Here is a 14,259-nt window from a genome sequence, read left to right on the forward strand (position 1 = left end):
CCACATAATCCTTTAAACTCGTCTCCTGAAAAGCTTAATCTTGAATCTATTGGATTGGATTTAAAAATATCAGGTAATAGTTTCAAAATGCTTCTCCTGCTGAAATCATGATCTACAAATTCATTTACATTTATAAAAACTGGTCCAAATGTATACCTTTCTACATATTCTGCAATTTCACTATTCTCTTTCTTATTATCATTTTTTAGATATGCCTTTACTACAAGCTTCTCAGTAGTATAACCTAGTAAAACGGAATTGATATTTCCCAAGCGGACTTCTTTTGTTCCAAGAACTAATTTTTCTTCGGCAGCATTTCTCATATTTTTTTCAGCTTCATTACTTACCAACATAGAAGATATTTCCCAATCTTTAACATTTGGGATTTGATCTTGTAGGTTCCAACTTGTAACATTTTGTAAGGCTTGTCCAATTGAAAATGAAGTAATATAGTCGCTGCAAAGGAATCTAAGCATTATAATTTCTCCATTATTCACAGCGGAATCTATCCCACTTTTTTTATTATTTACACTCGTATCAGTTGAACTTTTGAAAGAAGAACCTAGTGAATCTATAAATGAGTCTGAAGTAAATTTGCTTTCATCTAAAGACCTTATTTCATCATTCTTTGAGACCAAAACATTCTTATTCAATTTGTTCAGTTGACTTGAAACGCTTTCTAAGCTAACTGCTGTAATCTGATCTCCCATTATTGTGTCTATACCAATTATTCTATATCCATTCGGACATTTAATATGAAAGTTTAGATCCTTTGTATTTGAAGGACTTACCCCTGAAATTTGATTGCATCGTTTAATATCTGGCTTTGAAAACTCGATTTCTGGAACTCCTGTATAAATTAAACCTCTGTATTTATTCTGGGATAGAGGTCGTTTCTCCAGAAATTGAATTCTAACATTTCCTATAATGGGAGCTAAATATGAAGAATCTTTTATAATCACACCACAAACTGATGTAGGAACACTCCCAACAAATGTTTGGGTTCTAAATAATTGTTCACTGGGTGAAATAAAACTAAGTAATTTTTCTGAGCCCTTTGGTAAAGTTTCTTCTTTGATTACTTGAATTAACCGTAGAATTGGAGTTTCAGCATCATATCCGAAAGCAATTTCGTTGATTCCACCACCCAAATACTTTCCTTTTACGTTTTTAGAGTTAAAATTCTCAGATCCCATATGAAATGAAGAACTTCCATCATTGCAGATAAATCGAATTCCTGTTATAAAAAGCTCTAGAGAATCTGTAAAGTATTCCAATCCGATAATTTGATAGCCTGCTGGGCAATTGAATTTTACAACTTCAGCCTTTCCAAACCTCGTCAATTCATTGAATGAAATAGCTGATGGTTCGCAAAAGTTTTTGTTATATTCATAATAGTTAGAGACTGATAATTCTCCATTTCCTGTGGAGTCAAATCCTTGATAGTTTGAAATTCCATAAGAGCCAATAAATTTTAACAAAAGAATCAACGCTGTCTTTAACAATGATTTTCTAAATTTACACATATCTATTTTTAAATATGAACTAGATCTTTACAGTAATCATTTGAGTATCACTTTTCTTTAAAACTAAAATTATTCTAGCATGCAATTTAAATTCATTTGGGCGCGATAGATCCAAATAACTTTTAACTCAATATTTTCTGTGTTACACTTAAAAATACATTTTAAATAATAAAATTTGATACTTCACTATTGCAATAACAATATTGCGAACATGTGAAAACACAATGTGATTGGCATCAAGAAATGGACAAGCCTGTATGGTTTACTCGGAATTACATAAAAAGGCTTCAAATTAACTAGAGAAAGAAAAATAAGGTTAACAGGATATATCATTATGAAATTAATTTATATAATTCAAAGTAATATAATGGTAATTTAACTTGGATGTTTCAGAGGAATTTTTTCTAAACAATTTTAAATTGAGAAATCGGGAGGGAATCGAGAAAAATTTACTTTACAGTTGCAAATAATTGTAAAGAATAAGAATTATTGATTAATTAATAATATAATTAAAATATAAAGACGGCAGTCCATTAGACGCGTACCTAAGAGGCGGGAATGTGCTTAATTTGGATTAAAAACTGCGGACCCTCTAAAGGACAGAGTTTATTGAGGCTTAAAAAGTTTTACTACCAATATAGTTAAAAGATTTTTTTTTTCGATAGAATTAACATGAAATCACTTTCTTTATTATCAGTTTTCATTACTTATTTCCTAGTAATCTATACCGTCTCTGCAACGGAATTAGATTCAACCAAAACTGTTGTATCCGCTTCTCCAGTAGGATCTAAAGATATTAGCGTAGAGAAATCTGGAGAGGTTGGTTCAAATGAAACTTCAACAATGGCTCCTACAGAAGTATCTAAATTAGATGGGGAGGCTCCAACGGCGGATCAAGATTTAGGACATGAATTGATTGATTCAAGCGGAAAAAGTTCAGTTCCCACATCAACTAAAGAATTAGACTTAGAGAGTGATCCTGAATCCAATATTTACACTACTGAAGTTCATAATAAGGATGAAGTTGAGGAACCTATTGGGCAATCTGATGAAGTGATGACTTTAGAAGTGACTTCATTCACTAAGGAAGATGAGACTCCAGCCAGTGTTGAGGTATCTCTTGACGAAGTTTCAACTGCTTCTGAGTTATCTGGTGATGAAGTCCAAACTACTGACTTATCTGGTGATGAAGTCCAAACTACTGACTTATCTGGTGATGAAGTCCAAACTACTGACTTATCTGGTGATGAAGTCCAAACTACTGACTTATCTGGTGATGAAGTCCAAATTACTGACTTATCTGGTGATGAAGTCCAAACTACTGACTTATCTGGTGATGAAGTCCAAACTGCTGGGTTATCTAGCGATGAAGCCCCAACTGTTGCTGAGTTGTCTAGTGATGAGGCATCAGCCACTATTGAATTATCTAGCGGGGTTGAACAAATATCTGATTCAGCGGAAAAAGCAGGCGAAAAGGATCAGGAAGAAACGCAAGAAAGCTTAGTTTTACACAAATATGAAGTGCCGTTAATATTTGCATGTGAAACAAAGAAGTTAATTTGCCACAATACTTCAACATCTAATGCAATCACAATTCAAGGATCTAGAAAGGGATCGGCTTTGTTCGCAAGTTTCGATTCTAGCATGATTAGGAACTCTGGAATCAATTCAGGAGATGTTGTTTCTGCTACACTTATTTTGAACAAAGTCGGAGGTACAAGAACATTACCAGTTCGTGTTGATATTTTGAACTTAGAATCTAAATCATCTCGCATTTCCAAGTCTACAGTTTTGGCTACTTATCGAATAGTTTTGCCAAAGACTCAAAATTCTCCAGTTAGTGTTGATGTAACATCGGCTATTCGTGAACTTTTGGAGAATGCTAAGGACCGTGAGAAATTCTCCATTTTGGTTTCCGCTTACTCTAATACCAGATTTGGTGACATTCTTACATTCCCGACAAAGGACTATCCAAATGGGTTAGCATTAGAGCTTAGCCTTACAAAATTACCAGAAAAATTATCTAGCTCATTAGATTCAACAGAATCTATAAGGGAAGTTCAATCACTAAGAGAGCGTATCTTTTCTGGTCAAAATTTATACATCGCAATGGGCATTCTTGCGACAGTATCAATCATAGTTATTGTATTGATGATGATGTAAGAGGAGTTTGGTGCAAAATTCACTTAGAAGCTAAAATACGAAAGTTATCTGTAATTTATTCAAGCAGAGCAGTTTATTAGATTATGTTACTTATATCTTTGCTTTCTTAATGTTTATATTTAAAAATACTAGCTACGAAACTATGGCTCTACTTTTTTACTTATGATTTTTCTCTTGTGAGAGTTTGAATTAGTTTTTGTATTTGGAATGAAGTTTTGTCTTGCTTGTTGAATTAAATATTAATTTATATAAATATAGATGGATCGTATTCCGAGAACTTTGAAAGAGGGGAAGATGTACGAGAGGTGCAGATAAAAATGCATATTATTCGGGTAATTCGCGCAAAAACAGAGTTAGATGAGAGAACATTTATTTTAATCAAGTAGTAAATAGGGGCTTGTTAAATACATAACCCTAAAAACCTTACCTTATTAAAAAATTACCAAAATAGACCTGCAGGCTTAAGATGGCAATTATTAGATGTGCCCGCCTAAGATCAAATAAGGCATATGGGGGGACATGAAGTTGCTTCTTTAATAGATCCATTCAAATATTAAGATTATTTTTGAATAGTTGGGACAGGAAAAATATTAATCAAGCTGATTAAGATTAAAATAATTAGGGTGAATCTTAGCATTGCTTGAGAAAGAAGAGTAAGATGGAGAGAGGTTTGAAGATGTTTCTTAATGGTAAAACATGTTTATTATTAACAGCATGTTTTGCTTCAACATTATCAGTTGTATATGGAGCAATTGGAGGTTTTCCAACAATAGATTTTGTGGAAGCCCCATTAGAAATATACACTCCAAAAAAGCCGTCCCTTGATGCTTTTAAGACAAGAGGCGAGCTTGCATACAGTAGTGCATTAGCAGCATCTCACCAAATGCAACCAGGTTTTGATGGTCTTCCAGATTTGGATACAACAACTGAAGATGGCATCTACTCAAAGAGTTCAAGAACTGTTGAGAGGATTCAAAGAGCAACAAAATTTGAGGTTGAGATTGCAAAGATTTTGTACTGGAGAATAAAAACTGATACGGAATTAAGTGCATTTGATGTATCTCTTACTATTTTGGAAAAGTTAGTTATGGACCTTTTCCGTAAGTATGGGTTTAATGCTGCTACTTGCCAGGCTTTGTTAGTGAGGGAGGGAATTCCAAGTGAAAAGGCCATCGAATTTTGTTATAACTTAGAGCCCTTCGCATTGTTAGAGTGCCATGCTTTAACTTGGATAGACTTTTCAGTTGTAATGGATATTAAGTTTAGAATGAAGAGAAGAGGCATGTTTTTGGAAACAAAGGATGTTTGCAGACTTGTTGAGAGAATTAAGCCATCTTTAATTCCTAAGCCAGAGAGAAAGTCAATCTTTGGGAAATGTCAAACTGTTGTAAACAGTGAGCTGATGAGGAAGTATGGTGTAACAAATATGGATACGGATATGATTTGTACAGTAATGGATTATACTATTCAGCCAGCCTGCGCAGATCTTTCTAAAGATGAACTCTCTGAGGTAATGAAACTTGGTTTACACTTGGGTGATTTTATTTATCCAAGATTATTCCCAATCTTTGCTTCCGATTTGTGTATCGCCAGAAAGATGATGAAACGTGGACCAAGCAGAGAAAAATGTAGAAATGCATTAGTAAGAGTATTGGTTGAGAGAGCTGATGAATATGGTAACTCAGTCGTTGCAGAACAATGGCCATTATATACTGAGATTTGGAGATCATGTGCCTATGTATATAAGAGAAAAGCAACCGGTGGAGAAAAGATGAGACTTGATAAATTATTTACAAGAATTGCATTTGGATCTATTTGGTCAGACAAAAAATATAGGGGCCAAAGCGTTAACTATCCTCCATCAAGGTTTGCCTATCTTCATGGAGAAACTGTTGAAGCTGCTCCAGATGAATCTGAGATTGATTCAGAATTAGATTTAGGTTCAGACTTTTCAGATTCAGCAATTGAACTTGAACATGGCTCTAAGTCCGATGGTACAATTGAGTTAAGTGCAGATGTTGGATCCGAATCCTCTATTGATTTGGGCTCTGACATGTCCATCGAGCTTGATGAAGGAAAATCATCAGAAGGTGTTGCACTCAGTGATGGTTCAAGCGGTGCCGGCGTTTATGGTCCATCTGTTAGTTCTAAATATCACAAATCATCAAGGGAAGCAGCAAGAAAAGCAGTTGCACCAAGAGAGAGATGGATATCAAAAACAAAAGCTTTGGAAACTCCAGATCAATTCTTGTGGTCTACAAGACAATCAGTTGCCTTAAACTCAGTTCAAAAAGTTTGGGCACAAATCTTATACTCATTATACTCTCAAGAAGGTAATAAAGCTTATGGCATTGAAGATTTTGAGATTATTGCAGCTAGGATCGATCCAACTAATTTACATAGATCGTGTTCAAGACTTATTTTCGCAAAGATTAAGAAATACCCAGGACATCAAAAAGATGGAGTTGGTTCTAGATTCTCTGAGACAACAATTGCAAACTGGTGTGCAGCTATAGATGGTGCTAGAAGCAAGGCATGCCAGAGCTTATCAGTACCTGCTCAATTGTGGTCAAAGAGTATTCTTAAATCTATGACTTTAATGAGAGATGAATCAAGTTTCGCAATTGATTTGAGAGATATTTGCAGATTTGTAGGTAAAGTTGAGCCATGGATTTATACCAAGAGAAGTGGATTCACTAATCATTGTATAAGCAATCTTTCCGAGCCATTGTCCACAGCAAAGCACTCTAGTCAAATTTCATTCTTAGAAAAGTATAAGTTGACTGAAAAAGAATCTAAGCAAATGTGTTTACTCCTCAAGCCTGCCAATCATAAATCATGTACCAAGCTTTCATCAGGAGATCTTACCCTTGCTTATAAATTGGCCTTTGAGTTAGGAAAAATACATAATGGAGACAAGAAATTACAGGTAACTTATGATTCTACCTGTAAAGTTATTAACAGAGTTAGTAGGGTTAGTACCATTGAGCACTGCATTCTTGCAACTGCTGAGTTCGTAGGCCATATTGCTGTTGACAGCGATGTTGCTGGCAAGGAGTTTGAAACCGGTGTAGCTACTGCATGTGGAAAGGTATTTGAAGCAAAAGAGCCTGAAGAATCAGCAAAGCTTGTCAGCTCTATTATTGAGGATGTTTATTCTGACATTGCAAAACACATGCCACCTCAACCACAAGATTTCGATGTCATTAGGAGAAAGATTGTTATTGGAGATGAACTCATTGAAGAAACAAGAAACATTAGAGGAACTAGAGGTTTTGGTCAAGGCGCTACAGGAGCTAGATTATACTCACCAACATACTTTAAACCAGCTGCTGCAAGCGATGAAGAATACTGGACTCCATTTGGAATAGATCCAGCTTTACTTAAGAAGGACATTGATTCTGGAATTGGAGCTGCAGCACCAATGACAGTCGAACAATATTATGAAAAATCTGAGTTCCCATCCTCTGGATTCACAATGGATATTCAATGGGTTGATATCAGCGGAGTCGGTTTTAAGAAGTCATTAGCAGATAAACTTAAGGATGAGTTTGTTAGAACTGCACCTCCATCATTGGTTATTGAATCATCAAATATACCAAACTTTACAAGTATCGTTGATGAGTTGGATTTGGCACCAAACACTATTTATGTCAGCTGCGTTAAAGTTCTTAAGAGACATAGAGTGCGATCTGAACTTGCTCAGGCTGTATGTAAGAGAATTGATCCATATGCAACACCTGCATGCAATGGTTTAATGATTGTATTGCTTGATCATGCCGAATTCGTTCACTCTTATTTCACATCATTAGTGAAGAAAGAGGCATTTGACTTAGCAGACTTCTGTAAGGTAATGCATGCATTGGGTCCATTCTCTGATAAATCTGGAACAATTGGAAACATTTCAAATACATGTGTTAAGAGCCCGGTGATGTTCAACTTCCAAAAGAAGTATTCCTTGTCAAACAAGCAGATGACCAAGCTTTGCTCTAAATTAGATTTCACTCGTACTGAATCATTTGCCAGATTAACTAGCCCACAGAGAGTAAGAGTTATCTCTTCATCAAAGGCTATTTCAATATTGATTTCCGATAAATATCAGGATGTCTATAAGAAATTTGGTGGAATATTTTGGGCAAGAAATATTCCAAGAGTCTCAATTACAAACATGATCAATTTGATTTCTCATACTGGTAATGAATCTCCTATTAAGGAGAAATGCGAGTATGAATGCCAATCAGGAAGCCCATTCTTCACACGAGTCTTACCAGACTCTGATATTTGCTTCAAATCATGTATGGCATTCTCAACTTTGGATGGTCAAGTTCATGTTGCTGATGAAGCAGCAGGTACTGGTTCACCTTCAGCAATTGGCTTAAGACCAAGAACTTACGAATCCTATGACAGATATGGCTCTAGCCCTGATAAACCATTAAAAAAAGTTGTCTGGTGGATGGCTGACCAATAAAAATAATCTTCTGGAGTAAAAATGGAAAGGCGTAATCTAATAGATAAATTTCCAGCAAATCGATGTGAATTATTTCAATCTTTGTGGGAATATCACTATTCTGTTGATTGCAATTCTTTTTTGTATATCAAATCTATTCTGAGAAATTCCAGGTATTATTTTTTAACAAAGGGTATTAAGGGCATTGGACATGACTTATTGCATTAATTATAAATAAGTTTTGTCCATGTAATACTTACAAATGCAATAATAGACTTAGCTACCGCTTTAATGTTGGAAACGAATGATGGGTGGTATTTACCATATTCCTCTTCGTATTTAACTTAGCGTTATCGGAGGTTGTTCTATTCTAAACTTATTTTAACTTATTTTCATTGTCTTGCATGTTTTGTGTATTTTGGCGGCACAGTTTAATTTTGAATCTTCTTATATTGTGGGGGGGGGCGTACGAATTTATAACGTGAGGATAAATTTGTTTATTTGGATATAACTCACGTGTATTGGGTTTGAATAAATCTTTGACCCTATAACTAAAAATAAATTGATTCATTAAATAATTATAGTTCGTTTGAAGCTAGGATAACGCAATATAAGTTAATCTGGATGTTTAGTGAGAAATTTGCCTACTAATACTTTAGGAGACAATTTTATTCACGATATTGAATAGGGTTTAACTATTGGGTAATAAGAAAAATGCATACCGATAAGATTGAGTCAAAACCAGCAAGAGGGTCTATTTTCCCTCCTAATGCGGATCAGGGAGTTTATTTGGCAGCAACGGACATTTCTTATCAAATTACAAGTGGCGTTTTTGAACAAAGCACTGCAAGAATATTGTCAGGAATAAAGTTCTTTGCTGAGCCGAGAACTATGACTGCAATATTGGGTCCTAGTGGATCAGGTAAGACTTCTTTACTTAATATCTTGTCAGGCAGGCTTTCTTCAACTGGTAATAAGCTGGTAGGAGGATCTATATATTTGAACGGAAAGAAGGTTACAAGCAAAGATTTAAAGTCCCGTTGCAGTTATGTGATGCAACATGAAATGACTATTCCATATTTAACAATTGAAGAAACTTTGCTTTACTCCGCAGAATTGAGATTGCCTTTTTTGTCTGCAAAAGAAAGAAGAGAAAAGGTTAGAATTTTGCTAAATGATTTGGGTTTAGTACATTGCATGCATTCAATTGTGGGCGATGATAAGGTAAGATCAATCTCTGGAGGTGAACGCAAAAGAGTTATTTTGGGTACTGAATTGATTAGTGATCCTCAAATACTGTTTATTGATGAACCTACAAGCGGTTTGGATGCATTTATGGCTTTTCAAATCTTGCAGTTACTAATAAAATTGGCAAAAACAGGAAGAACAATTATTTGTACAATACATCAACCTAGAACTCAAGTATTTCAGGCATTTGATGAAATTTTATTGTTGTCGAAAGGAGAAGTCATTTATCAAGGACCATCTAAATCTTCAGTTGATTATTTTTCCCTAATTGGATACCCTGTACCAGAAAATTACAATCCAACTGACTATTATCTAGATTTGCTTGTTCCAAGATCAAATGTGGAAAAATTTGCTGACAACCGTCTTCACTCCATTACTTATGAACAATTGAGAGTATTGCCAGAGTTGTACTTATCATCAGAGTATAACGATAGGGTAATAAGAAAGATCGATGAACATTTGAGTAGACAGTATTCCACAATTCCTGAGCTACTATTGTTTTCAAGAAGTAGCCATACATGTTTTGGATGGATAAGAAAGAAGCTATTTGCTTTTAGTGTTATTGTAAAGAGGTCTTTTATGAATAACGCAAGAAATACTTTAGGTTCATTGGTTATTGGTGTTTTGGTAAATGCTTTTATTGCAGTTGTAATTGGAAGTATCTTCTTTAATTTGCCTTCATTTAGCGATGATATTGGGGTTACCTTTAAAAATGCAACTAACATTATGGGGGCACTTTTCTTTTCAGTAATGATTGCAACATTTGGAGCAATGATAGCATTAGAATCTTTCACAAGGTTCAGGATAATATTCTCTAGAGAAAGAGCGAAAGGATTATATGGCCCTGCAACATATATGCTAGGTAAACATGTTGGAGATTTTATCTTTGAAATTGTTCCAATTTTGGTATTTAGTCATATATTCTATTTTATGAGTAATACGAATTCTGTTTCGTACCCAGGTTGGAATACTTTAACTCAATATCTATGCTATCAATTAACTATTTTATTAACTTCCTGGGCAAGCTATGGCTTAGTTTATTTTATTTGCGGGATAACAAAGTCATTGGAGCTTGCATATGGAATTGCTCCTTTAATAATTATCTTCTTTGTCATAGTATCAGGTTTCTATGTAACAGTTAATAAGTTGCCATCATGGGTTTCTTGGATCAAATATATTTCCTTCCAGAGATATTCTTATTCTGCCTTGGTGGTTAACACTTTCCCACCAAACAAAAATTGGGGTCCAATTCAGACTGATATTTTACTTAAACAGTTCTCTATTGATCAGACATCATTTTTACTGAATGCAGTGGTATTATTTGTTTTGGGCATTTTATACAGAATTTTTGCCTGTATTACATTTGCTCTTTTCTTTAGAAATCTTGGTTTGGAATAAAGTTAATACAATTAATGTATTTGGACAGGGTATTTAACTCTGGCATAGTAGGCTAGGCTCTATTTTAGCTTTTAGATATTTAACTTTATACTTTGTTTTATTTCTATTTTACTTTTAGTAATATTAACTATTCTTTAAGTTTCTGTGGCTAAATGTCGGCCTCGAATTTAAATAGCAATATTAAGGTTCTAATAGGTTACTTCTATCTTAATTTTAATAATTATTAATATTTCTTCCTAGCTTTTTAAGATTTTATTGTTTTATATTTTTGAATATCACTTGTCTCACGAATTTTAATTGCTAAATCATTTGAATATAATTGTTTACAAAAATCCAAATTTTAGTCGACTTTTTTTCTTAAATCTGATCAATATTTATATATTCAATAGAATAACTAATTTTCTATAATTTTACTTTTTCAATTTTCAACAATTAGTACATATTATTTGTTTATTTACATATATAAAAAGCTATGTATCTTCATTTAGTTAGACAACTATTAATTTAAAAAGCCATGTAAATAATGTTTTTTTAATGATATACTAATCAATTAATTTATAATACTAAACAGATTTTAAAGAATAAATTTCAAAATTTTAAGATAAAGATACACTTTTTTTAAGGTGTAATTTATTTTAATATACTTTTATCAAATACATGACAAATTAAAAATTATTTATTACAATCTGAATATTTTCTATTACTATCTCAGTAGATGGTTAATAAAATATCTCAAAAGAATTGCAATGATTATTGACTTTACAAAGACTCAATAAATAATAAAAAATCTACATTACCACGATTAAACTATAAAACAAACTAATCTCTAATATTACGAAATTAAAAGATTATAATTAAAGTACAATAATAAATAATTTTAACAAAAGCTCATTTGACATCAATAAATTAAATGATAAATTCCAGATTTCAGTCTGAAATTACAAGCAAATATTCATATGGGTAAGTGAAAATAATAACAATCCCAATTAAAATTTGAAAAAAGTCACTGTATTATCTAACATCAGAGTTGAGATAATTCAGTCCAGAGAGTCCATTAATCATTGCATCATCCAAATCTTTTGCGATAATTATCCTAAATTTGAAGATGTTAATTGTAACCATCTTGAACCCTTCAACTAAAAGCTCGCCATAATCAGCTTTATAGGTAATATCATTACTTGAATTTACCATTCTTATTTTACTAGTGTTATAATCCATATAGCATCTCATATTTTTTGGAATAGGCACAGCATAGACATAATTAACTTCGAGTCAAGTCTCTGAAATGCTGCATAACTTCTGACATTGGTAAAGAATTCATATACATTACCATTTTTAGTAAAATACATTCTGATTTTAGTGTTGAGCAAAGGAAATATACTTATAAACTCAACACATTCTTACCTAGCGAATGTATATAATGGATCATGTACAATATTAAAGTTTCCAGGTACAAGTATTCTAACATTAGAGTTGTAATATTTTAGTCTATTTGGGTTATTTTCATAGTTTAGGTTTTTGAAGCTCTTGATTTAACTTACTTTGGTAACCGAGCTTTTTTCAAGGTTCTTATTTGTATTAACTTTAAATATGCGAGTATTAAAAGAAATTTTAGTTTTCTAGTTTCATTAACAATTCGAAATTTACCATCTTGTTTATTGACAGTAATTACATAGAGTTTATAACTTTTATTCTCAAGCAATATTTATCTCTTAAATTAATCAGGCATGATTGCATTTGTAAAACTTGGTATAAAGGGAACTCTAAATTCTTCTCACTTTGTTTCTTCAGTAACTACGATGAATTATTTAATACTAGTTTGTTCATCAGACATTGGAATTGCAAGGATTAGCTTCATTTAGGTTTAGGGGTTTAGGTTTTAGGGGGTTTAGGTTTAGGTTTTAGGTTTAGGGTTTAGGTTTAGGTTTAGGTTTAGGTTTAGGGGTTTAGGTTTAGGTTTAGGGTTTAGGGGTTTAGGTTTAGGTTTAGGTTTAGGTTTAGGGTTTTAGGTTTAGGTTTAGGTTTAGGTTTAGGTTTAGGTTAGGGTTTAGGTTTAGGTTTAGGTTTAGGGGTTTAGGTTTAGGGGTTAGGGTTTAGGTTTAGGTTTAGGTTTAGGTTTAGGTTTAGGTTTAGGTTAGGTTTAGGTTTAGGTTTAGGTTTAGGTTTAGGTTTAGGTTTAGGGTTTAGGTTTAGGTTTAGGTTTAGGTTTAGGGTTAGGTTTAGGGTTTAGGTTTAGGTTTAGGTTTAGGTTTAGGTTTTAGGTTTAGGGGTTTAGGTTTAGGTTTAGGTTTAGGTTTAGGTTTAGGTTTAGGTTTAGGTTTAGGTTTAGGTTTTAGGTTTAGGGTTTTAGGTTTTGGGTTTAGGTTTAGGTTTAGGTTTTAGGGTTTTAGGGGTTTTAGGTTTAGGTTTAGGGTTTAGGTTTAGGGTTTAGGGGGTTTTAGGGTTAGGTTTAGGTTTAGGTTTAGGTTTTAGGTTTAGGTTTAGGTTTTAGGTTTTTTTTAGGTTTTAGGTTTAGGTTTAGGGTTTAGGTTTAGGTTTAGGGGTTTAGGTTTAGGTTTAGGTTTAGGTTTAGGTTTAGGTTTAGGGTTTTAGGTTTAGGTTTAGGTTTAGGTTTAGGTTTTAGGTTTAGGGTTTAGGTTTAGGGTTTAGGTTTTAGGTTTAGGTTTAGGTTTAGGTTTAGGGGGGGTTTAGGTTTAGGTTTAGGTTTAGGGGTTTAGGTTTAGGTTTTAGGTTTAGGTTTAGGTTTAGGTTTTAGGTTTAGGTTTAGGTTTAGGTTTAGGGTTAGGTTTAGGTTTAGGTTTAGGTTTAGGTTTAGGGTTAGGGTTTAGGTTTTAGGTTTAGGTTTAGGTTTAGGTTTAGGTTTAGGTTTAGGTTTAGGTTTAGGTTTTAGGTTTAGGTTTTAGGGTTAGGTTTTAGGTTTAGGTTTAGGTTTAGGTTTAGGTTTAGGGTTTAGGTTTAGGGTATAGGGTTTAGGTTCAGGTTTAGGTTTTAGGTTTAGGTTTAGGGGTTTAGGTTTAGGTTTAGGTTTAGGTTTAGGGTTTTAGGTTTAGGTTTAGGTTTAGGTTTTAGGGTTTAGGTTTAGGTTTAGGTTTAGGTTTAGGTTTAGTTTAGGTTTAGGTTTAGGTTTAGGTTTTAGGTTTAGGTTTAGGTTTAGGTTTAGGTTTAGGTTTAGGTTTAGGTTTTAGGTTTAGGTTTAGGTTTTAGGTTTAGGTTTAGGTTTTAGGTTTAGGGTTTAGGTTTAGGTTTAGGTTTAGGTTTTAGGTTTAGGGTTTAGGGTTTAGGTTTAGGTTTAGGTTTAGGGGTTTTAGGTTTAGGTTTTAGGTTTTAGGTTTTAGGTTTTAGGTTTAGGTTTAGGTTTTAGGTTTTTTTTTTAGGTTTAGGTTTAGGGGTTTAGGGGTTTAGGGTTTTAGGTTTTAGGTTTTAGGTTTAGGTTTAGGGTTTAGGGGTTTAGGGTTTAGGTTTTAGGGTGTGGGATTT

General features: G+C 33.5%; 4 protein-coding genes across 4 annotated transcripts; 3 read left to right on the forward strand and 1 right to left on the reverse strand.

The window, feature by feature from the left end:
• The first annotated feature begins 2,198 nt into the window (after positions 1–2,198).
• On the forward strand, positions 2,199–3,689 carry Chro.60625 (transmembrane protein). The annotated part of the gene is made up of 1 exon (XM_661554.1): positions 2,199–3,689. The coding sequence occupies one exon, from the start codon at positions 2,199–2,201 to the stop codon at positions 3,687–3,689; it is 1,491 nt and encodes a 496-aa protein (XP_666646.1).
• A 658-nt stretch (positions 3,690–4,347) lies between these two features.
• Positions 4,348–8,157, forward strand: Chro.60626 (hypothetical protein). Its single annotated transcript, XM_661555.1, has 1 exon — positions 4,348–8,157. One exon carries the CDS (start codon positions 4,348–4,350, stop codon positions 8,155–8,157), a length of 3,810 nt encoding a protein of 1,269 aa, XP_666647.1.
• A 693-nt stretch (positions 8,158–8,850) lies between these two features.
• Positions 8,851–10,782, forward strand: Chro.60627 (ABC transporter protein). The annotated part of the gene is made up of 1 exon (XM_661556.1): positions 8,851–10,782. One exon carries the CDS (start codon positions 8,851–8,853, stop codon positions 10,780–10,782), a length of 1,932 nt encoding a protein of 643 aa, XP_666648.1.
• Positions 10,783–11,793: 1,011 nt separating this feature from the next.
• Chro.60630 (hypothetical protein) lies at positions 11,794–12,012 on the reverse strand. Its single annotated transcript, XM_661557.1, has 1 exon — positions 11,794–12,012. One exon carries the CDS (start codon positions 12,010–12,012, stop codon positions 11,794–11,796), a length of 219 nt encoding a protein of 72 aa, XP_666649.1.
• Positions 12,013–14,259: the final 2,247 nt, after the last annotated feature.

The sequence above is a fragment of the Cryptosporidium hominis genome (genome assembly GCF_000006425.1).
Source record: "Cryptosporidium hominis TU502 chromosome 6 CHRO016193, whole genome shotgun sequence".
NCBI classification, from domain to species: domain Eukaryota; phylum Apicomplexa; class Conoidasida; order Eucoccidiorida; family Cryptosporidiidae; genus Cryptosporidium; species Cryptosporidium hominis.